The sequence below is a fragment of the Sorghum bicolor genome, chromosome 2 (assembly GCF_000003195.3).
Source record: "Sorghum bicolor cultivar BTx623 chromosome 2, Sorghum_bicolor_NCBIv3, whole genome shotgun sequence".
NCBI classification, from domain to species: domain Eukaryota; kingdom Viridiplantae; phylum Streptophyta; class Magnoliopsida; order Poales; family Poaceae; genus Sorghum; species Sorghum bicolor.
The window spans coordinates 44,062,096-44,081,097 of record NC_012871.2 but is presented as its reverse complement, the minus strand read 5'-3'; the positions used below and the strand labels follow the sequence as shown (position 1 = coordinate 44,081,097).

At 45.6% G+C, this 19,002-nt stretch overlaps 1 protein-coding gene across 1 annotated transcript; it reads left to right on the top strand.

Moving 5' to 3' along the window:
• On the top strand, nt 2,299–17,088 carry LOC110432693 (protein NEDD1). Its single transcript, XM_021453474.1, has 10 exons — nt 2,299–2,449; nt 3,176–3,288; nt 8,354–8,614; nt 8,746–8,850; nt 11,211–11,276; nt 11,364–11,585; nt 12,067–12,594; nt 12,710–13,246; nt 13,335–13,517; nt 16,584–17,088. Exons 1-10 carry the CDS (start codon nt 2,299–2,301, stop codon nt 16,692–16,694), a joined length of 2,277 nt encoding a protein of 758 aa, XP_021309149.1. The 3' UTR covers nt 16,695–17,088.

Sequence of the window (19,002 nt, the reverse complement as noted above, 5' to 3'; positions counted from 1 at the left end):
CCGCCAGTGAAGAGCTGAACGCGTTGAGCCTCGTCGAGGCGTCCTGCGCGAGGTAGGAGGGCCTGGAATTGGTTGGAGTACTCCACCGTGCCCGTGCGCCGGCACTCGGAGAGCTCGAAGAGCGGGGCCGAACGGAGAAGTGGCCCGAAGCCCAGGTTCAAGAGCTCCTTGAAGCGCCCCCACGTCGGAGCACCCTCGTCTTCCAAGAGCTGAGTGTACCAGAGTTGCGCGACGTCGTCCAGGTGGTAGGACGCCATGCCGACGCGCTCCTCAGCCATGGTACGATGGTGGCGGAAGTACGCCTTGAATTTGTTGAGGAAGAGTAGCGGATCGGTCGTGCCATCGAAACGGGGGAAGTCCCACTTCTTAGGCCGGGGGGGGGGAAGGTCGATGTCGCGTAGGTCCTCGAAGCGGCGGTCGTCGTTGCTGGCGGCCGACGAATGAGGCTGGTCCTTCAGGATCGCGATGTCAGCCTTCATGGCCGTCATCTCCGTGGTGAGGGTCTTGATCGAGGCCAAGACATCGGCGAGGGAGGGTTCGCTCATGGTGGTTGGCTGGTTCACGGAGGAGTGGGCGACGGCGGTGGTCTAGGGTTGGGCGCGGCTGCTGCGGTGGATTGGCTGGTGTTGGTGGGCGAGGATCGACGAGACTGAGATACTAGGTTGTCAAGGGCGTAATGATCACGGGTAGCTGGCCCTCGACTACGAAGCTCGTAGTCTCCTGCCATGTCTTCTAGTAGCGGAGGTTATGCCCCTCACGGCTGCCTGGGCTTGAGAACGAGAGGAGGAAGAAAAGGTTCTAATCTTGCTTAACCAAAAGTCTCGGTTTACAAGGAATAAAAAGGGCCATCGGCCAACTAACAGAGGAAACAAATCTCCACTAATCTATCCAAATAAAACTAAGTCGTGGCCTCCTGGACTGCGTGCGAGGAGTCCGCGCTCGCCATGCTGCCCGCGGTGCCGCGCGCGCCCGCGCACTCTGCTGCCCGCCGGACATCCCTGGCTCGGCGTCTCCTAGTGTAGGTTTTCCCCCACAGGACAACTATTTGTCCCTTAGCAAAACTATCATACCTCAGATGTTAGTTATGGCTACCTTCGCTGCTAATGCTTTGAGTTATTTGCAATATACTAGTATAGTGCCTGTGCTAACGGCACGGCGGCATTTCAGGTAGACCAAATATAAGCATGGTTCTAATTTTCAACATATAGTTTCCCCAAGAAATATCTAAATGGTGAATTATCAAGGCGCTCAACTTCTGCAAGAGCAAAATGTTTTATGGGTGTGAATATTCATATCTAGGGCTTGTTAACTCAATATATACAATAGCGCACTCCTAAATTAGAATTGAATCTACCAAGCAAGGAAAATTGGTCCAATAAATCCATTATTCTGTTTTGCAACCAGATCTCCCAAATTTAGTCATATATAAAAATCCACCAAGAATGGACCATCAGTTAGTATTTCAGACTGAGTCTTTCCATCATAAAGCTCTAACTCTAGGACGCGACAAACTTCACAGGCACCATGCCATGTTCTACTTAGCTCATATCACAGAGATGGAGCAAGGTCATCCAAGAAAACTCCTTTCAATGTTTTATCTAAAATCAGGATTGGCCTGGTAAAAGGACCATCATATTATTATCACAATAAAAAGCCTTACCGAATCACAAGTGAAAATTGAGATCTGCACAATTGAAATAAAATAATCTAGCGTTGTACAAAAAAAAAATCTTCCAATAATCTAACACCCTAATCCTAAAATCAATTTTGCATATCCTATGGCTTTGTGTACTTTGGCTGTCTGTGTTGATCGTCATTCCGTGACCACCAGCAATACCTAATGTCTCTTGTTCAAATCTGATTTGATTAACGTGACTAGACACTTAAGTCATAAGGGAGAATTTGAATGGAAAAAGAACCATGATTAAGAGAGAACGGTAGCAGGTTAGATTGCATGATTGGTGTATTAACAGCAATTCGAGATGTACCTGCTGCCTCTGTCGGACTGCTGCTTAGTGCTTGCAAGCCGAAGACTGTGGCCTTGAAGACGACGTTCTCTGAGCAGGATGGACGCCGAGGATGCAATGTCCGCGTTGGGGCGGTGGTGCACGACTTAGACACACGGCACCCCGCGGCGGGGCGGTGACGGCGGACGCAAGATGTCCGCATCGATGGGGGCCCCATGACAGCAGGGCTTGCTGCCACGACGGTGGGGGCAGTGGAGCTTGTAGTATTGGTACCTGACATCGACGTCGGTCGTGACATTGTGGCGGATCTAGTTGCGCGCACGAAGGGGTCATGGGCGAGGGAGGCAAGCTGGTCGTTGTGCTTGGTGAGCATGGCCTGGACGCCCTACCCGACGAGATTGGCTACGTAGTCGAAGAGCTTCACCTGGTAGCCTCTCGACGCCAGAGGCGGCGCCCCGCCGTGGCCTTGCCCGTTGACGATGGTGGCACTGCGTGCGAAGAGGGGATTTTTTTTTAGAAAAAAGGACTTGTAGTTGTGGGAGATCGAACCGTGGGCTGAGAGCGAGAGTGGATGGGGCGCGGCATCAAGAGCTAGAGGAGGTTGACACATGCAATTGTGGCCCTTGGATTTGAGTAAGGAGAGAGAAGGATTAGAATAAATCTGGACAGTCCATTTTAAAGTTGTCGTTTTTCTAGGTACACTTTTCTGGGTGCATGGATGGAAGGCTTCTTAGTGGGGGACGTTTTTTTGGTGTGGATCTAGGAATGAAAATCTGGTGAATTCGTAGGGTAGATCCTAGAGCAATGAGGCTAAAATGTCAACTTCTAGCCTTTCCATCATGTTTATTTGTATTTACATGCTTACACATACATCAACCAAACCAGTGACCTGTTATGGTAAAGGACAGGATATCCATTTCTTTCCTGCAGTGAGTGATAGATAACTTTATTAATATATTTTTTCTATGTTTCACAAGTAAACGCTGAGAAACATTTTTGGTTTTCTTTATTTTTAGTGTAAAATCTGTTATGTTACATTCAGCGTTCCATTGTTTCCTAACTGAATATACTTCTACAAGATATTACCCTCCATATGTTTTTTTTGAAACAGAACCTCAATATGTTGAAAAAATGATTCCTCATTGTTTGCACTGTAAAACGGCAAATAAAAGCACTAGCACTAACAACCATTTGCTCTTAACGTGCAGATCTTATTGTAGCAAGTGCTGGGGATGATAAAAGGATCTCATTGTGGCATAAAAAGGGTCAAAATGTAGGACAACTACCAACATCAACTGTTGACCGTGGTGATGACATAGAGGTATCAGGCATTAGTATGTTTCTGTGCTAATGTTATGACTACAACCATGCATGTGCCACTCTTATTGGGGATTTATCAAGCAGTTTCTGAAAATGTTACCTGTTTATCAATTAGTAATGTCAGGATGGAAATTTCACATCTTTTTTCATAGGCATTGCTATATTGCTTATTTCATTGCTTACCTTTTTCCTTTCATGATAAACATGCTAAATTTGGACTAACTACATGCATTGAGCCATGCCTTTTCTCTGGACAAGCAGTTTTGAGGACAAAAATGAAATGATCGACCCAAATAATACCTGAGGGCCAAATAGTTCGTTTTAGCACTACTGTTTTTGTGTTTTAGTCCATTTGAATTTTTGATTTTTTAGACTTTTTCTTGGCTGTGGCAACAAAGGAACATTGGCGACTATAGTGACCGTTAGTCGCTGAATTCTTACTCTAGGTAGTAGCAGAATTCTAACTCTCATCGAGGGAGAGGATGACACTAGGAGTTGCGACAATTTTCTAGTTTATTTCTCACACAATGCCATGCCAACCTGAGGGGTTGGGGATACATATTTATAGGCTGCTATTCAGCCAAGCATATGCCAAGATGCTAGTCTAAGATGCTGTCCTAGCCTAACTGCTGTCCTAAGATGCTGTCCTAAAGATGCTGTCCTAAGATGCTGTCCTAAAGCTAGTCCAAAATGCTGTCCCAGATCGGCAGCAAAGACCACCATGCAGCAGGGTCACAAGGACCATGTGCTGCAGCCCCACAAAGACCACAGTACAAAGACTTATCCATCATTCTTCCCCTAAATCTTGTGCGTCGTCTTTTGGGAAAGTTGAACCATCCCGATCCTGGAGCAGAGCTCAAGGAACTTGACCCTCCCAAGAGGCTTGGTGAGCAGGTCCGCAAGCTGATCCTTGGTGTTGATGTAGCTCGCCTTGATGCTTCCTTCATCCAAGCAGCCTCGGATGAAGTGGTACTTCACCCGGATGTGTTTGCTCCGTTCATGGAAAACAACGTTCTTTGCCAGGGCCAAAGCGGACTTGCTGTCCACCCTGAGCTCCACCGCTTCAGTGTCTCTGCCGAGGAGATCACCAAGCAGTCGAGCGAGCCAGAGCGCCTGAGTCGAAGCTGTGGAAGCCGCTATGTACTTGGCCTCGCAGCTAGACAGGGCCACCACCTGTTGCTTGACTGACTGCCGGCTAACGAGGCACTTGCCGAGGAAGAAGAGAATCCCGCTTGTGCTCTTACTGGTGTCGACGTTGCCCGTGAGATCACTGTCGCTGTATCCGACGAAGTGTGCCGCGCCAGGACACCTCGGGTAGTAGAGGGCGTGGTCGAGAGTCCCCGCAACGTAGCGGATGATCCTCTTCACAGCCTGCTGGTGCTCAGTCGTCGGTCGTTGCATGAACCGACTAACGTAGCCGATGGAGAACGCCAAGTCTGGTTGGGTGTGGGCGAGGTAGCGAAGGCTCCCCACAAGACGCCGATACTGCGTAGCGTACACCTCCTCCGTCATGCTGTCACGGCTTAGCTTCAGCCTGTAGTCGGTGAGCCCAGCTAGCTCAACGATGCGCTTGGCATAGGCGGTTTGTCGAAGTGTGATCCCGGAGTCATCCTGGTGCACCTCGATTCCCAGGTAGAAAGAGAGGCCCCAGGTCACTCATCTAGAAGGTGGCCTTCATCAGTCGTCAACGTAGACACCCAACAGCAGGGCATTTCCTCCACTGCCCTGCCGGTAGATGGCCACTTCATGCGGGCTTTGCTCGAAGCCCATCCCCTTTAGCGTGGAAGTAGCGTCGTTCTCCCGGTGTGGCTAGTGTTACTGGGCCACACAAGTCCCCGTGCACGAGCTCGAGCCTCTCGGCTTGGAAACTCACCTGCTGGGGAAAGGGGAGTCACCTCTGCTTCGTCAACATGCAGATGTTGCAGAACTGCTCCACACGGTCAAGGCACGGCAGGCCTCGCACCATCTCCGTGGCACTGAGCCGCTTCAAAGCCTCAAAGTGAAGGTGCCCGAAGCGCTCGTGCCGCGCCTCGTCGTCCCGATGAGCAACGAGACGGAGGGGTTGTGCCACCTGCACGTTGAGGATATAGAGTTGATTTGTGCCTCTGGTTACCTTGGCAAGAAGGCGACGATTGCGATCCCAAATCTTCATGACCCCGTGCTCGACCTTCGCGCGCGAACCGTTCTCATCCAGCTGTCCCAAGCAGATGATAGAGTTCCTCAGTGCGGGGATGTAGTAGACTCCGGTGAGCGGCTTGTGCTCACCAGACATCGCGGAGAAGATGACGGAGCCGACACCCTTGATCTCCACGCTAGAGGCATCCCCAAACTTGACGAAGCCTCGGACGCTGGAGTCAAGCTCGGCGAAGAACTCCTGTCGACCGGTCATGTGCTGGGTGGCGCCGGTGTCAAGGCACCACCCGTCAGTCTTGTCGTTGCCGGAGTCGTAGCCGAGGAGGGCGTGTGCTTTCGGCTCGTCAAGGTGGAGGAGAGCCGCTGCGGCCAGTGCTGTTGGAGATAGCTCGATGCTAGCATGTGTTATGAATAGAGCCGGCTCCTCCTATGTGGGCCTGGCCGCATCGTGGCTGTTGACAGTCCTTGGCCCAACGGCCAAGCTAGCCGTAGTTGCGGCAGGCATTGTCTCGTGGCTTGTGTTGGCTGGCAGCGCCGCCCTGGGCGCCTCCGTGGCCGTCACCCTCGGCACGTCCTCGCGCCTCGGCCTGGGCGCCTTTGCGCGCCTTGCGCGGCTTTCGGCCGCCTGTCGTAGAAGAGGACTGCCCCTTCTTGTCACCTTGGCAGGCATCCCACTGCTCCAGAGTGAGAAGGAGCTTCCTGCCAATGTTGACGGGCCCCGAGAGAGACTGTGGCTCATCACTATTGACGACGTTGAGGCAACCTATCGCCTCCTCGATCGTCATCGTGGAGTGGTCCAACAAAGACTCGATCGAGCGAGCCATCTGCTTGTACTTCTTGGGGGATGCAGCGAAAGAGCTTCTCGATAGCTCTCTCCTCGCTATAGGTGTCGTCGCCAAACTGCACCAACTTCTGGAGCATAGTGTTGAGACGAAGAGCAAGCCAGGTTTTCCCACTCCTTGCGATGTGCCTGCAGCGTGGACTTGTTGGTGCGATCGCTGCCGACGCGTGCTGCAGTGATGGCGTCCCAAGCCTCCTTGGCAGTCCGCTTGTTGGAAAGCGAGAACTGCATCTCGGGCGGGACTGCAGCAATGAGGGCATCCAGCGCCCGTCGATCCTGGTCGTAGTCGACGTAGCCGTACCGGACTGCCTCCCACATGTGCCGCACTTGGAGCCTCACCTTCATCACCGCAGCCCACTCGACGTAGTTGGTCAAGGTGAGAGTAGGCCACCCACCGCTAGGGCCGATGTCCTTGACAACAACCTGGAACCTGTGGTAACCACGGTTCCGGTCTGGGGAGAGAGAGTCACGCCGCCTGTGAAGGCTGCGCTCTCCATTGACCCATCCGCCGCCGTTGTCGTGCGCTCCTCCTCCAGGAGCGCCACCGCCATGCGCGCCTCCTCTTGGAGCGCCACCGCCGTTAGCGCGACCGCGCCTGTCTGGGCTGCTGCCGCGTTCGTGGGCGTGCGTGGCTGCCCACCGCACCGCCCGCCTCTCGCGCTGCCTCCCTCGCCAGCACGTCGAGGTCTGCGTCGGCGCTATCGTCAGCAGAGATGGAGCTGCTAATGCTGCCGCGCAGAACGTCGACCTCCGCTGCCGCCGCTGCTTCTGCCTCCGCTCTGGCTGCTGCCAGCTCTGCCGCTGCCAGCCTTGATGCCCTTGCCACCGCTGCAGCGGTCTCTGCCGCCGCTCGCTCGCGTTTCTCTGATGTGGCGAGCTCAGCCTCCTGCCGACTCCGTGTGCTCGAGGTGACCGAGCGCTGAGACTGCCCTGCGGACATGGCGTGCTACCGAGGGGCTGCTGCGTGGAGAGAGGGCTGCTTCATACGAGCTGCTGCTCGCCTGCGTAGAGGGAGAGGAGTGAGCAGGGACAGCCGGAGCTGCTGCTGCTACCGGCTGGGGCTGCTGTGAGGCTAGGAAAGGAGATGAGCAGGAGATGCTCAGGCTATAGGATAGTATGGCTCCGATACCAGTTGTTAGTTGTTGAATTCTTACTCTAGGGCCTTGTTTAGTTCCCCAAAAATTTTGTAAAATTTTTCAGATTCCCCGTCACATCGAATCTTTAGACGTATGCATGGAGTATTAAATATAGATAAAAATAAAAACTAATTGCACAGTTTAGTCGAAATTGACGAGACGAATCTTTTGAGCCTAGTTAGTCCATGATTGAACAATATTTGTTAAATACAAACGAAATTGCTACAGTGCTCATTTTGCCAAAAATTTTGGAACTAAACAAGGCCTAGGTAGTAGCAGAATTCTAACTCATCGAGGGAGAGGATGACACTAGGAGTTGCGACAATTTTCTGCTTTACTTCTCGCACAATGCCATGCCAACCTGAGGGGTTGGGAATACATATTTATAGGCTGCTATTCAGCCAAGCATATGCCAAGATGCTAGTCTAAGATGCTGTCCTAGCCTAACTGCTGTCCTAAGATGCTGTCCTAGCCTAACTGCTGTCCTAAGATGCTGTCCTAAAGATGCTGTCCTAAGATGCTGTCCTAAAGCTAGTCCAAGATGCTGTCCTAGATGGGCAGCAAATACCACCTGGCAGGGTCACAAGGACCATGTGCTGCAGCCCCACAAAGACCACAGTACAAAGACTTATCCATCAGTGACATCTTTTCGCTATATATGTTAGTTTGTTTTATTGTGTTTCTTTCTTTTATACCCTAATATAGATTTATTTTCTATTCTTTAAATGTTTAGCACTTTAACAAATAAAAGCCTCACAGGTGCTTGGTTCTTCTGAAATTTCCTACCCAGCATCTAACTTGAGCAGTTGAGCATATGCAATGCTCTCTCTCTATCTCTCTCTGCGTGCATTCGTGGGATTACTGAATAATCATCTGATGATATTTCAAACCTCTATAACTTTATTTGGTAAATATGTGCCCGTGGCTGATCCTGGCAACCTATACTTTCTTATTAGGAGTGCCTTTATTCTATCAGTTTTAGCAACAAAGGTTCTCGATATCTCTGCTCTGGTGGAAGCGGCCATATTGTTAGGATATGGGATTTGCAGCGAAAGAGATGTATCAAATGGCTAAGCGGTCACACTGACACAATTACTGGCGTAATGTATAACTGCAAAGATGAACATTTGGCATCGATCAGCATGAAGGGGGACCTGATTCTTCATAATCTTGCTTCTGGTGCACGTGCTGCTGAACTTAGCGATCCAAATGGACAGGTAAATTCATTTACTTCTTTGTGTTTTTATGTAAAACACACATGCCTTGCATTAGGGCCTAGGAGTACCTGAATTTTAAATTTTGACCTTGTGTATTTATTAGTTTTCCTGAATTATTTATGCATGGTCAGGTTCTGAGAGTGCTTGATTATTCACGAAATAGTAGGCATTTGTTGGTGACAGCTGGAGATGATGGTTCTGTGCATCTTTGGGATACAACTGCAAAGTCTCCAAAGGTACCAGATTCCATGGGGTTCTGCTTATGTTGTACTTATATTCTTCTGTTGTTCAAGTGTTATAGAGTTAACCTTTAAAGTCAAAATAAAATGCAGCCTTCAAGACATCTTATCATATAGATGATAGGGAAAGTTATTATGATAGTTACCCCCATCTTCAATAAACCACATTGCGTATGTGTTCATACTTGTTTATCGGTTCGAGTATGTTTATATACTCATATTAAGATACTCTAGATCTTACCACGCGAAAATTTTTCAAAGAAATCCATATTTTTTAATATCGTACTAAAATGCCACTACTGTAGTATATATAATAAGTATAACCGCATACTCTATGTATGCATGCATACTTAACATACATATCACCCTAAATGGTCTAGTATGGTCATATACTTCATCTACATACATTTCGTCCAGTCATATACACCCTAAATCGTGAGATATAAACATGGGAGTAACTACACACACGTGTAGGAAAAACATGTCCTATATATATACACACACACCATACATTCATTATACTCTCTTGTGCATACCGATTTTGTCTTGCAGCATGGCCTTTTGTAGTGCCTGTAGAGAAAGCTGTGTTCGCTCCATGTATTCTAAAAGGTGCTAAGCTTGGAGTAGGGTGCCAGCTAGTTCCTTCATAGGGCACGTAGGCCCTGTTAGGCACAGCTTCTCAACCAACATTAGCTTAGGAATAAGCCCACCATGTGAAAACGCGTAGCTTGCGCTTGTTTGCTCGCCTGATCTCCCTCTGCCTCAGCTCGCGAGGCCATGCTGCTTCTGTCTGCTTTGTCGCTCTCCAATGGTTGAGACCCCACCGAGATCCCCTCAGTTGTCGAGCTCCCCTATGATATATATACACCATACAGTCATTATACTCTCTTGTGCATACCGACATTTTGTCTTGCAGCATGGCCTTTTGTAGTGCCTTTAGAGAAAGTTGTGTTAGCTCCATGTATTCTAAAAGGTGCTAAGCTTGGAGTAGGGTGCCAGCTAGTTCCTCCATAGGGCACGTAGGCCCTGTTAGGCATAGCTTCTCAACCAACATTTGCTTAAGAATAAGCCCACCATGTGCAAACGCGTAGCTTGTGCTGATATTGCCCTCACCCCCTCTGCCCCACAGTTCTCCAAAATGAACTGCCCTTGACTTTTCCTGTCAGCAGGGCCCAGTGGGGTAGATCAGCTTCTTATACTGTCTGCCCCTAGCAAGCTTGTTTGCTCGCCTGATCCCCCTCTGCCTCTGCTCGCACGGCCATGCTGCCCCTGTCTGCTTTGTCGCTCTCCAATGATTGAGACCCCACCGAGATCCCCTCCGTTGTCGAGCTCCCCTATGATATCCCTGTGAGCTTGGTTCCCTTGGAGGCGGCTAGAGTTGCCAAGCGCGAGTTTTGGCTATGGGAGCTGCATGTGTGCCTGCTACGATGGCGACTAGAGCACATGAAGTAGGAGGGGGAACAACTAGCCGAGGCTTGGAGTCTCGACGACGATTTGGGCGAGCCATGCTCGCGCGACTAGGGGAACAGGGGAGGCACGGCAATAGTGAGACGTGGAATAGGGTGCCTGGGCACCTAGGGGAGATAAGATCTCAATCCCTGGCTAATCCTTTCATTAAGAAATGTTTGGGCCTTATAGGCAAATCTTAACAAATGTAATTGACTCCGAAAATTACTCTCGTCCATCTAATAACTCAATGGAATAGATAAAACTAACTCAATCAACTAAACCGGCTCCTTGAGCTGTGGTGACTGCGGCCTGGGTGCTGTGCAGCTCGGTGTGCTCCCTTGGTGATCGTCCCCTAGCCACTGATTAGCCTATAGAATGGAAAAGTGTTCGCTGACCCAATGTTGAACAACCCTGATTAATGCCTAAGCCCCATTCTGAAGTTTTTGTACTAGCTTCTTTCCTTTTAAAAATAGAGGCTCAAGACACTATTTTAGTTAATGAAGTTGAGACCTGAGATGGAGCTAGAAGCTGGACCTGTGCCAAACTGATGGGCTGGCCACTTAGCTCCTGTATTTACCAAATTTGCCACCAGGACTATTTGTTTCTTGGAAACTTAAATTCACATTTTCATGTTTTTTATTTGTTTGACAGATGTTTGAAGGTAAAATACAGGCAGTACTCATCTTGACTCGTCTTTATGTAGCTGTGATTATTATTATGTTGTTTCTGGTACTGTAAAATTACTTTCTTGAATTGATTCTTCATTCTGGCTAAACATATAATCTATTGATATAGCCTGGTTATCATTGTTTGTTTCAGAAATATTAAAATAACTCATCTGCATGATCAGCTTTCTTCTGCTTATACTTGCTTTAATTTTCTCGAATTGACTAGCCGCTGTTGTGCAGGTTTCATGGCTGAAGCAACATTCTGCACCCACAAGTGGTGTTTGTATTTCACCATCCAGTGATAAGGTTTTGTGGTTGTAAATGCAGCTGGCATTTCATGTCTGAATGAATAATGTCTTTCCCACACTTGAGGCTTTTATTTTGTTTTTGCAGACAATTGCTACAGTTGGCCTTGACAAGAAGTTATACATATTAGATTCGGGGTCAAGACGGCCAACACAAACTATTCCTCATGAGGCTCCATTCTCCTCATTGGCATATAATGATGATGGTACTATATTAGCAGCGGGCACAAATAGTGGACGTGTGGTGTTTTATGATGTCCGAGGAAAACCAAAACCATTGACCATCCTTCGTGCATATAATACCTCTGAGGTGAGAAATCACAATCATCTTTTCTCTTTGGTCTGCAAATTGTTGTTGACTTGGTACATCTGTTTGCTGATGTAATTCAAGTATGATTGTTCTTTGCTTTGAATGACTGGCACAAGTGTTTTCTTTTCTTGTTGTGATGTGGAGGTCTTTTCACCTTTTTGCGTCACATTTGTAGTTCTGTGTCCTTTTTTTTTTCTTGAACAATGTTCTGTACTCTTTCTCGAAACAACAAATCCCTGGATGAAAATAAAATTGTATTTAGTTGAGAGAAGTCTCTGGCAATGAAATACATTCCTATGTATTTTTGCTGAATCATTGTCATGTGAACCTGATAATTGAAAGGTGTCCTATTTATTTAAATTAATAAATTAATAATTAAAATGAACTGATAGTTTTGCATAATAAAGGCTGATACACGAAATTTTACTCCCACAATCTACTCTTTAATTTGTTTTTAACATTCCTGAATTTACAATTTCAGGCCGTGACAGGTTTATGCTGGCAACGGTCGAAGCCTGTCGTTGTTAATGAGAACAGTTCTTCTGAAGTTGCTCTTCTTGGGGGAACTAGTGAAGAATCTGTTCTTATGCCAGATCCCTTGCCTTCAGCAACACCTACAAGTCTTGGTTCTGGAGTGGCCAGTACAAGTCTTCGCTCTTCTTTGACAGCAAACACAAGTGGCTATCTTTCGACCTCAAATTCTTCTACTATGGAGGAAACTCCATATAGAACTCGTCCGCTGTCTGGTGGACCGTTAGCAAAGCTACAGGCTCCTCGTAGTAACTATAATCTTAAGGATGATATGGATGTATTTTCTCCACTTGTTGATGTCCAGCCTTTCACACCATCTAGTGGCAACTGGTGGGATGAACATGGAAGTGATGATACAAAAAAGGATGATAAACCAGGAGAAAAGAAACTTTCGGCAACCAGGAAGTATTCGTATATGGAAGGCAATGATGAGCCACATCCGATTGCAGACTGGCGGTCTACTGCAAATTCAAGACAGGTTCTTCATGAAAAACTTATATGCTTATGTTTGAGGGGGCACATGTTTCATCATGAAAATATAAACCATATAGCCTTTTTTTTCTGATGTTGTTATACATGTTTGCATTGTACAGGATAGCATCTCATCTGTATCTTCACCTGAGGTAGCAACTGGAAATGCATTACCAGACAGGCTAACTCAACGTCAGCATATCTCACGCTTTGGGTCTTCAGCCTTTCCAACTGGTGGCTTGGCATTTACAGCCTTACAAGATTCAGCTTCAGCATCCAGTCACTCACTGAAGGGTTCTCTTGCAAGTAACATTTTAATGAATCTACAGAACAAGGGCATCTTGAGCAATGCACACTCTTCCCTGGACGCATCCTCTCCTAATCTTCAGAGTTCTCTTCCCTCATATGTTTCAAAAGCTATGCCATCTGTGATTCCCGATCAACCAGGAGCAGCACAATCCACTTCTATGTGGAGACCCACAACATATACTGATAGAATGAGCTCATCATCTGTATTTAGTGATGGATTAGCTTCAGCATTTGGTTCACCAAAATCAAAGAAGACAGGAGCAGAAACAAAAGATGAGTTGCTCAGTAGCATTTTGTCAAGACAAGAAGCAGCAGCTGCCTCTTCATCTGCAATCCCTCTAGCAAGCAATGTAAGAAGTTCTTGTTTACTAGTGCAACTAGTATGACTAAAATGTTTTAACAGCATGATTTGCTGAACTGTTATATTCTATTTATTAGGGGGTAGTGCCACCACAACTGGCGAACACGGGTTCTTCATCTGACCAACATGGCGCTTCTTCCTTCTCACTTCAGTATGTGCAGCGCATGCTTGAAGAATCTCTTGGGTCTGTCCAGAAGACCATCCATGAGGATGTGAGAAATCTCCACATTGAACTTTTAAGACAGTTTCACATGCAGGAGGTAAAATTTCTAGCTCAATATGGTAATGTTGCTTTGTGCTTCTAGTTTTGACTCATAGATTCAAATTGGATTTTAAGCTGACTTTGTTTTGTTCTCAATGGCACACACCTATATAACCTGCTCCAATGCCTTGCAAGATCTTCATACGTTCTGTATGTTGGGCTCACCTAGATCAGATTTGTGGACAGAAGCATCATCGGCTGTGTTTGGTTGCCTGAATTAGTTTGTGCAGTTAACCTTTGTCCCATAGAGGCCTATGCAGGCTTGCACAGTGCTCAAAGGAGGCCAAATGCTGCATTAGTCAGTATGCTAGATTTGGTCATATTAGGAAATACTCCCTCGATCCCAAATTCTAAGTTATTCCAAGAATCTTGGAGAGTCAAAACATCTCAAATTTGACCAAAATTATAGAAAAAATTATAAAGTTTTGTGGCATCAAATAGATATACTATGAAAATATAATTAATGAAGAATCTAATGATACTTAGTTGATATCATAAATGTTATTATCCTATCATATAAATTTGGTCAAACTTAGATGCTTTGACTCTCCAAGATTCTTGGAATGACTTACAATTAGGGGAAAATGGTATGAATATTTTTTGACCATATTTGAGACCGAATTCGTTTAGAGGGGTTTTGATCTGTTCGTATCCGAGTTCGAATGTTCAATATTCGATACCGTATTCGTATTTGAATACTTAAATCGTAAATTTATGATGTCGACATCCAATCGTATCTTATCCGACATTGTTAACATTATTCGTATTCGAATCCGAATCCGACCAAAAATATGAAAACAAATATGATATCAGTGATATCCGTATATATCCGATCCATTTTCATCCCTACTTACAATTTGGGATGTAGGAAGTACATGCTTGTACAAGTTGATGAGGCCCACAAAAATGGAATCTTCACCTTGCCCACTTCTACTAGAACATGGAGGTGATCACGTGCAACAAAATATAAGCAGTCAAACACAATCTTACTAAACACAGCTTGCATGTGCAGAACAACCAAACACCAACATATATTGCATATGTTTATGCTGCCTTGTGTTTCATAAGGCCTAATACATGATAAGGCTAGTGCAAGCAACAGTAAAGCTGCACTGTTTTTTTTTTCATACAGAAATAATTTAATGTAGTGGACATATTGTGATAACTGCACCCTGATTTTATTTTTATTTTTTTCTCTACTACTAGTACTTTCCTTTGCCATGCTAACTGCATCCTTCTGAAATACTGTATTAGTTGCATGAATATTCAGTTTCTTGCACCTGCATGTCCTTCCACTATAATGGCTGTAGTGGCTAACCACCTTATGATTGAGGCAGGTTGTTGGCTTTATGAGTTTAGAGTCTCCCTGAGGAGGCATAGGTTTATTAGCCTATGTGTCAATGATGTCATTTGTTCTGAACTCAAGATATATCTGCATAATTCACCTTAAGTAAAAATTCATTAGAAATTCAAAAAAAGGAGAGTTAAACCATAACGTTGGAGCTCAGATAAACACATTCATTAGAGTTAATTAACTTCCTCTTTTTGAAATCAATGCCTTTTAAATCTTGAAAGTTAAAGGATTTTAAAGTTCAGGAAGGTTACATGATATCAAATCCTGTAGATACTATTTTAGTTGTTTATATAATGTATAAAGATACAGTTATGAACTTGCTGCTGCGAAACACAAATGTCTAATCAGCACACTCCCAATTTTTCTCAATTAATTTCTTGGAAACACATAGTTCGTGGTTTCTGTCAAATATCCACACTAGTTTTGAAGCCATTTCACAGAACCACACATTGCTGCTCTGTAGTTTCAGAAAACCTCTTTTGTTCTGTTGTAGAAAACACCTGATTACCTGAACCTGTAGTTTTACAATGATCATGGTGTGCCTGTTTTCTTGCCCCATTGAAGTGAGAAAAGCTTGTGCAGACTCTGCAAAATAGAACTGGTAGTTCTGTTCAAAAGTATGGTTTCTTGCGGCTATTGTAGAACGCAAAATCTATCTGACAACCTGTCGCGCTCTGGTTGTATCGCACGATGCCCAATAGTTTTCATCTCCTTCTCTTCTCTCCCTCTCCCTCTCTTCTCCATCTCCGGTGGGTTTAGAAACAGGGTAGAGGGAGGCAGCCAGGTCCGGCGGTGGGGATGGCAGAGACGGCGGCGAGGCGGAGGCGGCGGTGACACCGCCGGAGCGGGGAGCGGAGGAGGCGGCCGGGCAGGGTTGGGGCGGGGGCAACCATGGCCATGGCGGCAGTGTGGGGAGGGGAAGGAGGTTACCGCAGGCGCGATAGGGTCTCGTCGAAGCTTCTGGCCACTGCCGCTGCCGTGGAGCTCCTGCGAGACATTATCGCGCCATGGCAGGGTGGTGGGTGTCGCGCCGATTGGGAAAGCGATGGGGGTCGTGCAATCGTTAATAGGCAACCCGTTGCGTGTTATCGGCGTTCATAGTAGAATTTCTCACTGTGTGCAACGTTTTGTGAGAGGTTGCTTTTTTCTTTGTCCGAAATGTACTACAACTTTATTGAAGATTTATCTTGTTTTATTACTGAATGTACGATGAAAACGATGATCTAGTAGACTAGTTTGCATTTGAAATGTTTTTTCATCATGATTCTATAGTATGCATTTGATTTTTTTTCTATTCAATATTCATACTCTAGTGATTTTTTTATGTAAGGAGCTCTTTTTGTTTCTACACCCACGGGAAAGAAATGAAAGCATATACAGTAGACTGGTTGAGCCTTCCCTTACCCATGTCTATCTGATCTGTTTTTAAGTAAACACTAGGATATTTACCAATAAAATAAACTATTGCTCTTATTTTTCTTTTGTTTTGAAAGAGAAAGGCAGCTTGCTATTTTTTTTTTGTCATGCATTCCTTTGGCACAATCATAAGTTGTCGACCCTAGATGAGATTTGCACATTTGTCATTTTAGTTCGTTGAACCCATACTTATGATTTTGAATTGCTTGTTCGCTCTATGTGCTCAATCTTTTTGTTTACCCTTTGTTTTAATACATTCTTTTTTGACGTAATGAACCTTTCTGCGAGAAGCAGATGGAAATGTCAGGCGTGCTGAACTTGGTCATGGAAAAGGTGGAAGGCCTGACAAAAGAAGTGCAGCAACTAAGAAGGGAGAACCAACAACTCCGGCAGCAGCTTCTCTAATATGCTTGGGGGCCTCTATTTGGTATTTTTATGCTTTGCAGAAGAGTGCAATTTGCTCCGGAGTCCTAGTTAGGCCCGGCGATGGTTGATTCTCATATTGATTGTCTACGCATGACATATAGGAAGCTCGTGTTTGAGACGGTTGTACATAGAATCCTCTTAGTTTAGAAGCATATTGATTCAATTATTGTTCTCTGTTTGTCGTGTTGTGTTGGACTGGTTCCATGTATCTTGGTGGACCTTGGGCAGCCTTATTTTGGATGGCATATGTGAAAGGATTCAATGTAACTTTTGTTAATAGGATTCCTTGACGAGGCTAAAAATACTCGTCCTTAACAATGGCATATGATATTTTGCTTCTTGTTATAGCAGATGTGGCTAGCTTATTATTGTTTGTCCAGTTTATAAGGCGTCTTCTGATAATGGCAAGGTTTCTTCAATTACACTTGACTTGTCTCTGAACAAATCAATTTCTAAATTTGAAGTTTTTGGAGCCAGGTAGATAAGTCTCTCTAGTGAGGTCTCAAACCCCTGTGCTCTGAACTAGTTTCTACACCAAAATCAAGCCTAAATTGTTCAATATGCTCAAATCTTGTCCCATCCACAACATACACTTTACCTTATCCGACTCTTGAATTGCTACTCTTTCCTCCTCTTCTCAGTTACTTCTAACGCATACAATGGCCCTGGTGGGGAGTTCAAAGAGAGATGGTGGTGGCATGGAGGAGCTTGAGGGGCTCATGGTGGGTCTGAAGTTCTCTGGGGAGAATTGTGGGTTTGCTTGCAAGATGTCGGTGACTGATGGAGGTATAGGCAGTGGGGAAGCTATTCTCAGCAAAACCTAGCCACATATAAGGGATGAGCCAAACATTGTGGAAAATTTGGTGCCCTCTGAGGGGAGTCCGGTGTAAGGAATTATGTGAGAATCTCTTACTATTTTCCTTCTTGCAACTGGGCTGAGCGGCGGGCAAAAAATGAGGGGTTGTGGGAGTTTGGCTGTGTTTTGTTTGTGGTGCTGGGTTTTGATGGCAAGAAACATGGTCTGGAGTTTGTATACATGTTGACATGGATTCACGTATTCAATCTATCACTTGGCCTGATGAATGATTCCACTGGAAAGGAGATCATTGACAAGGTGTGAGAGACCCCCCTGGATGCTGATGGATCTCAGAATTGAAGTTAAGTTGGATATTGGCAAGGCTTTGTGGGGTGATGATGATGGATCAATAGTTGGGGGAAAGGATTGTTGGTGCCCAACCAAATATGAATTTCTCCCAATCTTTTGCTATGTTTGTGGATTGTTGGGTCATTATTGATAGAGTGTGAGATCTGTGGCAAGAAACAGAACAGAGACTGGTTGCAGGTTAATCCTTCATGTAGAAAAGAGTGGCCTATGTACTCAGAATAAAGGGTCAAATGGGAGTAATTCAGGAGGGGGGAGGGACATTAGAAATCTGGGAATAGTGATAGTTTGGGAATGGAGAAGAATAAAATGACTTCTTCCTGGTCAAACGAAGCATAGATAGTGACCTATAATGAAGTTACAAGCCCTCTGAAAAAAATCTAAACCGCTAAAAGCCTAAGGGTGTAGCACGTGAAATTTCCTTTGAGGAGAATGGTGGGTTGGAGAAAGATGAATTTAACAAAACTTGTGATGTCGAGAGGGGATTTGGTAGGGGGATTAGGGGGTGGGGGGGGGGGGGCGAATGGAAGAATCGATGCCTATGTTAACAGAGGAGTTGAGGGGAAGAGAGGGTCTGCACCACACATCTTATAGAAGAAGGGGAAACCCTGTGAAGGATACAATAATCATATGTGGAGATATTATAAGGGCCAGTTTGGTTCCTCTTGCTAAATTTTAGCTACCTAAACTTAGTCACTTTAGTAGTTAAACTTCTAAACACACTGACTAAAAAGAAGCTAAAATAGTTTAGTCCCACCAGTCATGCAAGAGTAGCTAAAATAGTTTTAGCTCGCTAAAATTTAGTAAAGTAAACTAAATAGACCCTAAATAAATTGGAGGTGGATAAGGTGGGTAACACAAGGAATGAGATGGAGCAACTGGGATGAGGTTGGACGAGAGCTCACTTTATCCAATTCAATAGGATGTAGCACATACCCTTGTGAGGAGAAGGATTTTAAAAAGGACAGAGAAAGTACTTTGGTGAATAGGATATTGGCTAGGCTATAGACACTAGTAGAAATCTCCACTTCTATAATACTTCTATAATGATTTTCTTAATGCTAGATGCCAAATCGTCATATAAGATCGCTTTCTATGACGAAAATTTTGGTTTCGTCATAGATT

Excerpts from the sequence above, each read along its gene's own strand:
- LOC110432693 (XM_021453474.1), top strand. The coding sequence starts at position 2,299 with ATGGGCGAGGGAGGCAAGCTGGTCGTTGTGCTTGGTGAGCATGGCCTG. Across the intron at positions 8,615-8,745 it reads TTAGCGATCCAAATGGACAG|GTTCTGAGAGTGCTTGATTA; the intron begins GTAAATTCATTT and ends ATGCATGGTCAG. Across the intron at positions 13,518-16,583 it reads GACAGTTTCACATGCAGGAG|ATGGAAATGTCAGGCGTGCT; the intron begins GTAAAATTTCTA and ends TGCGAGAAGCAG.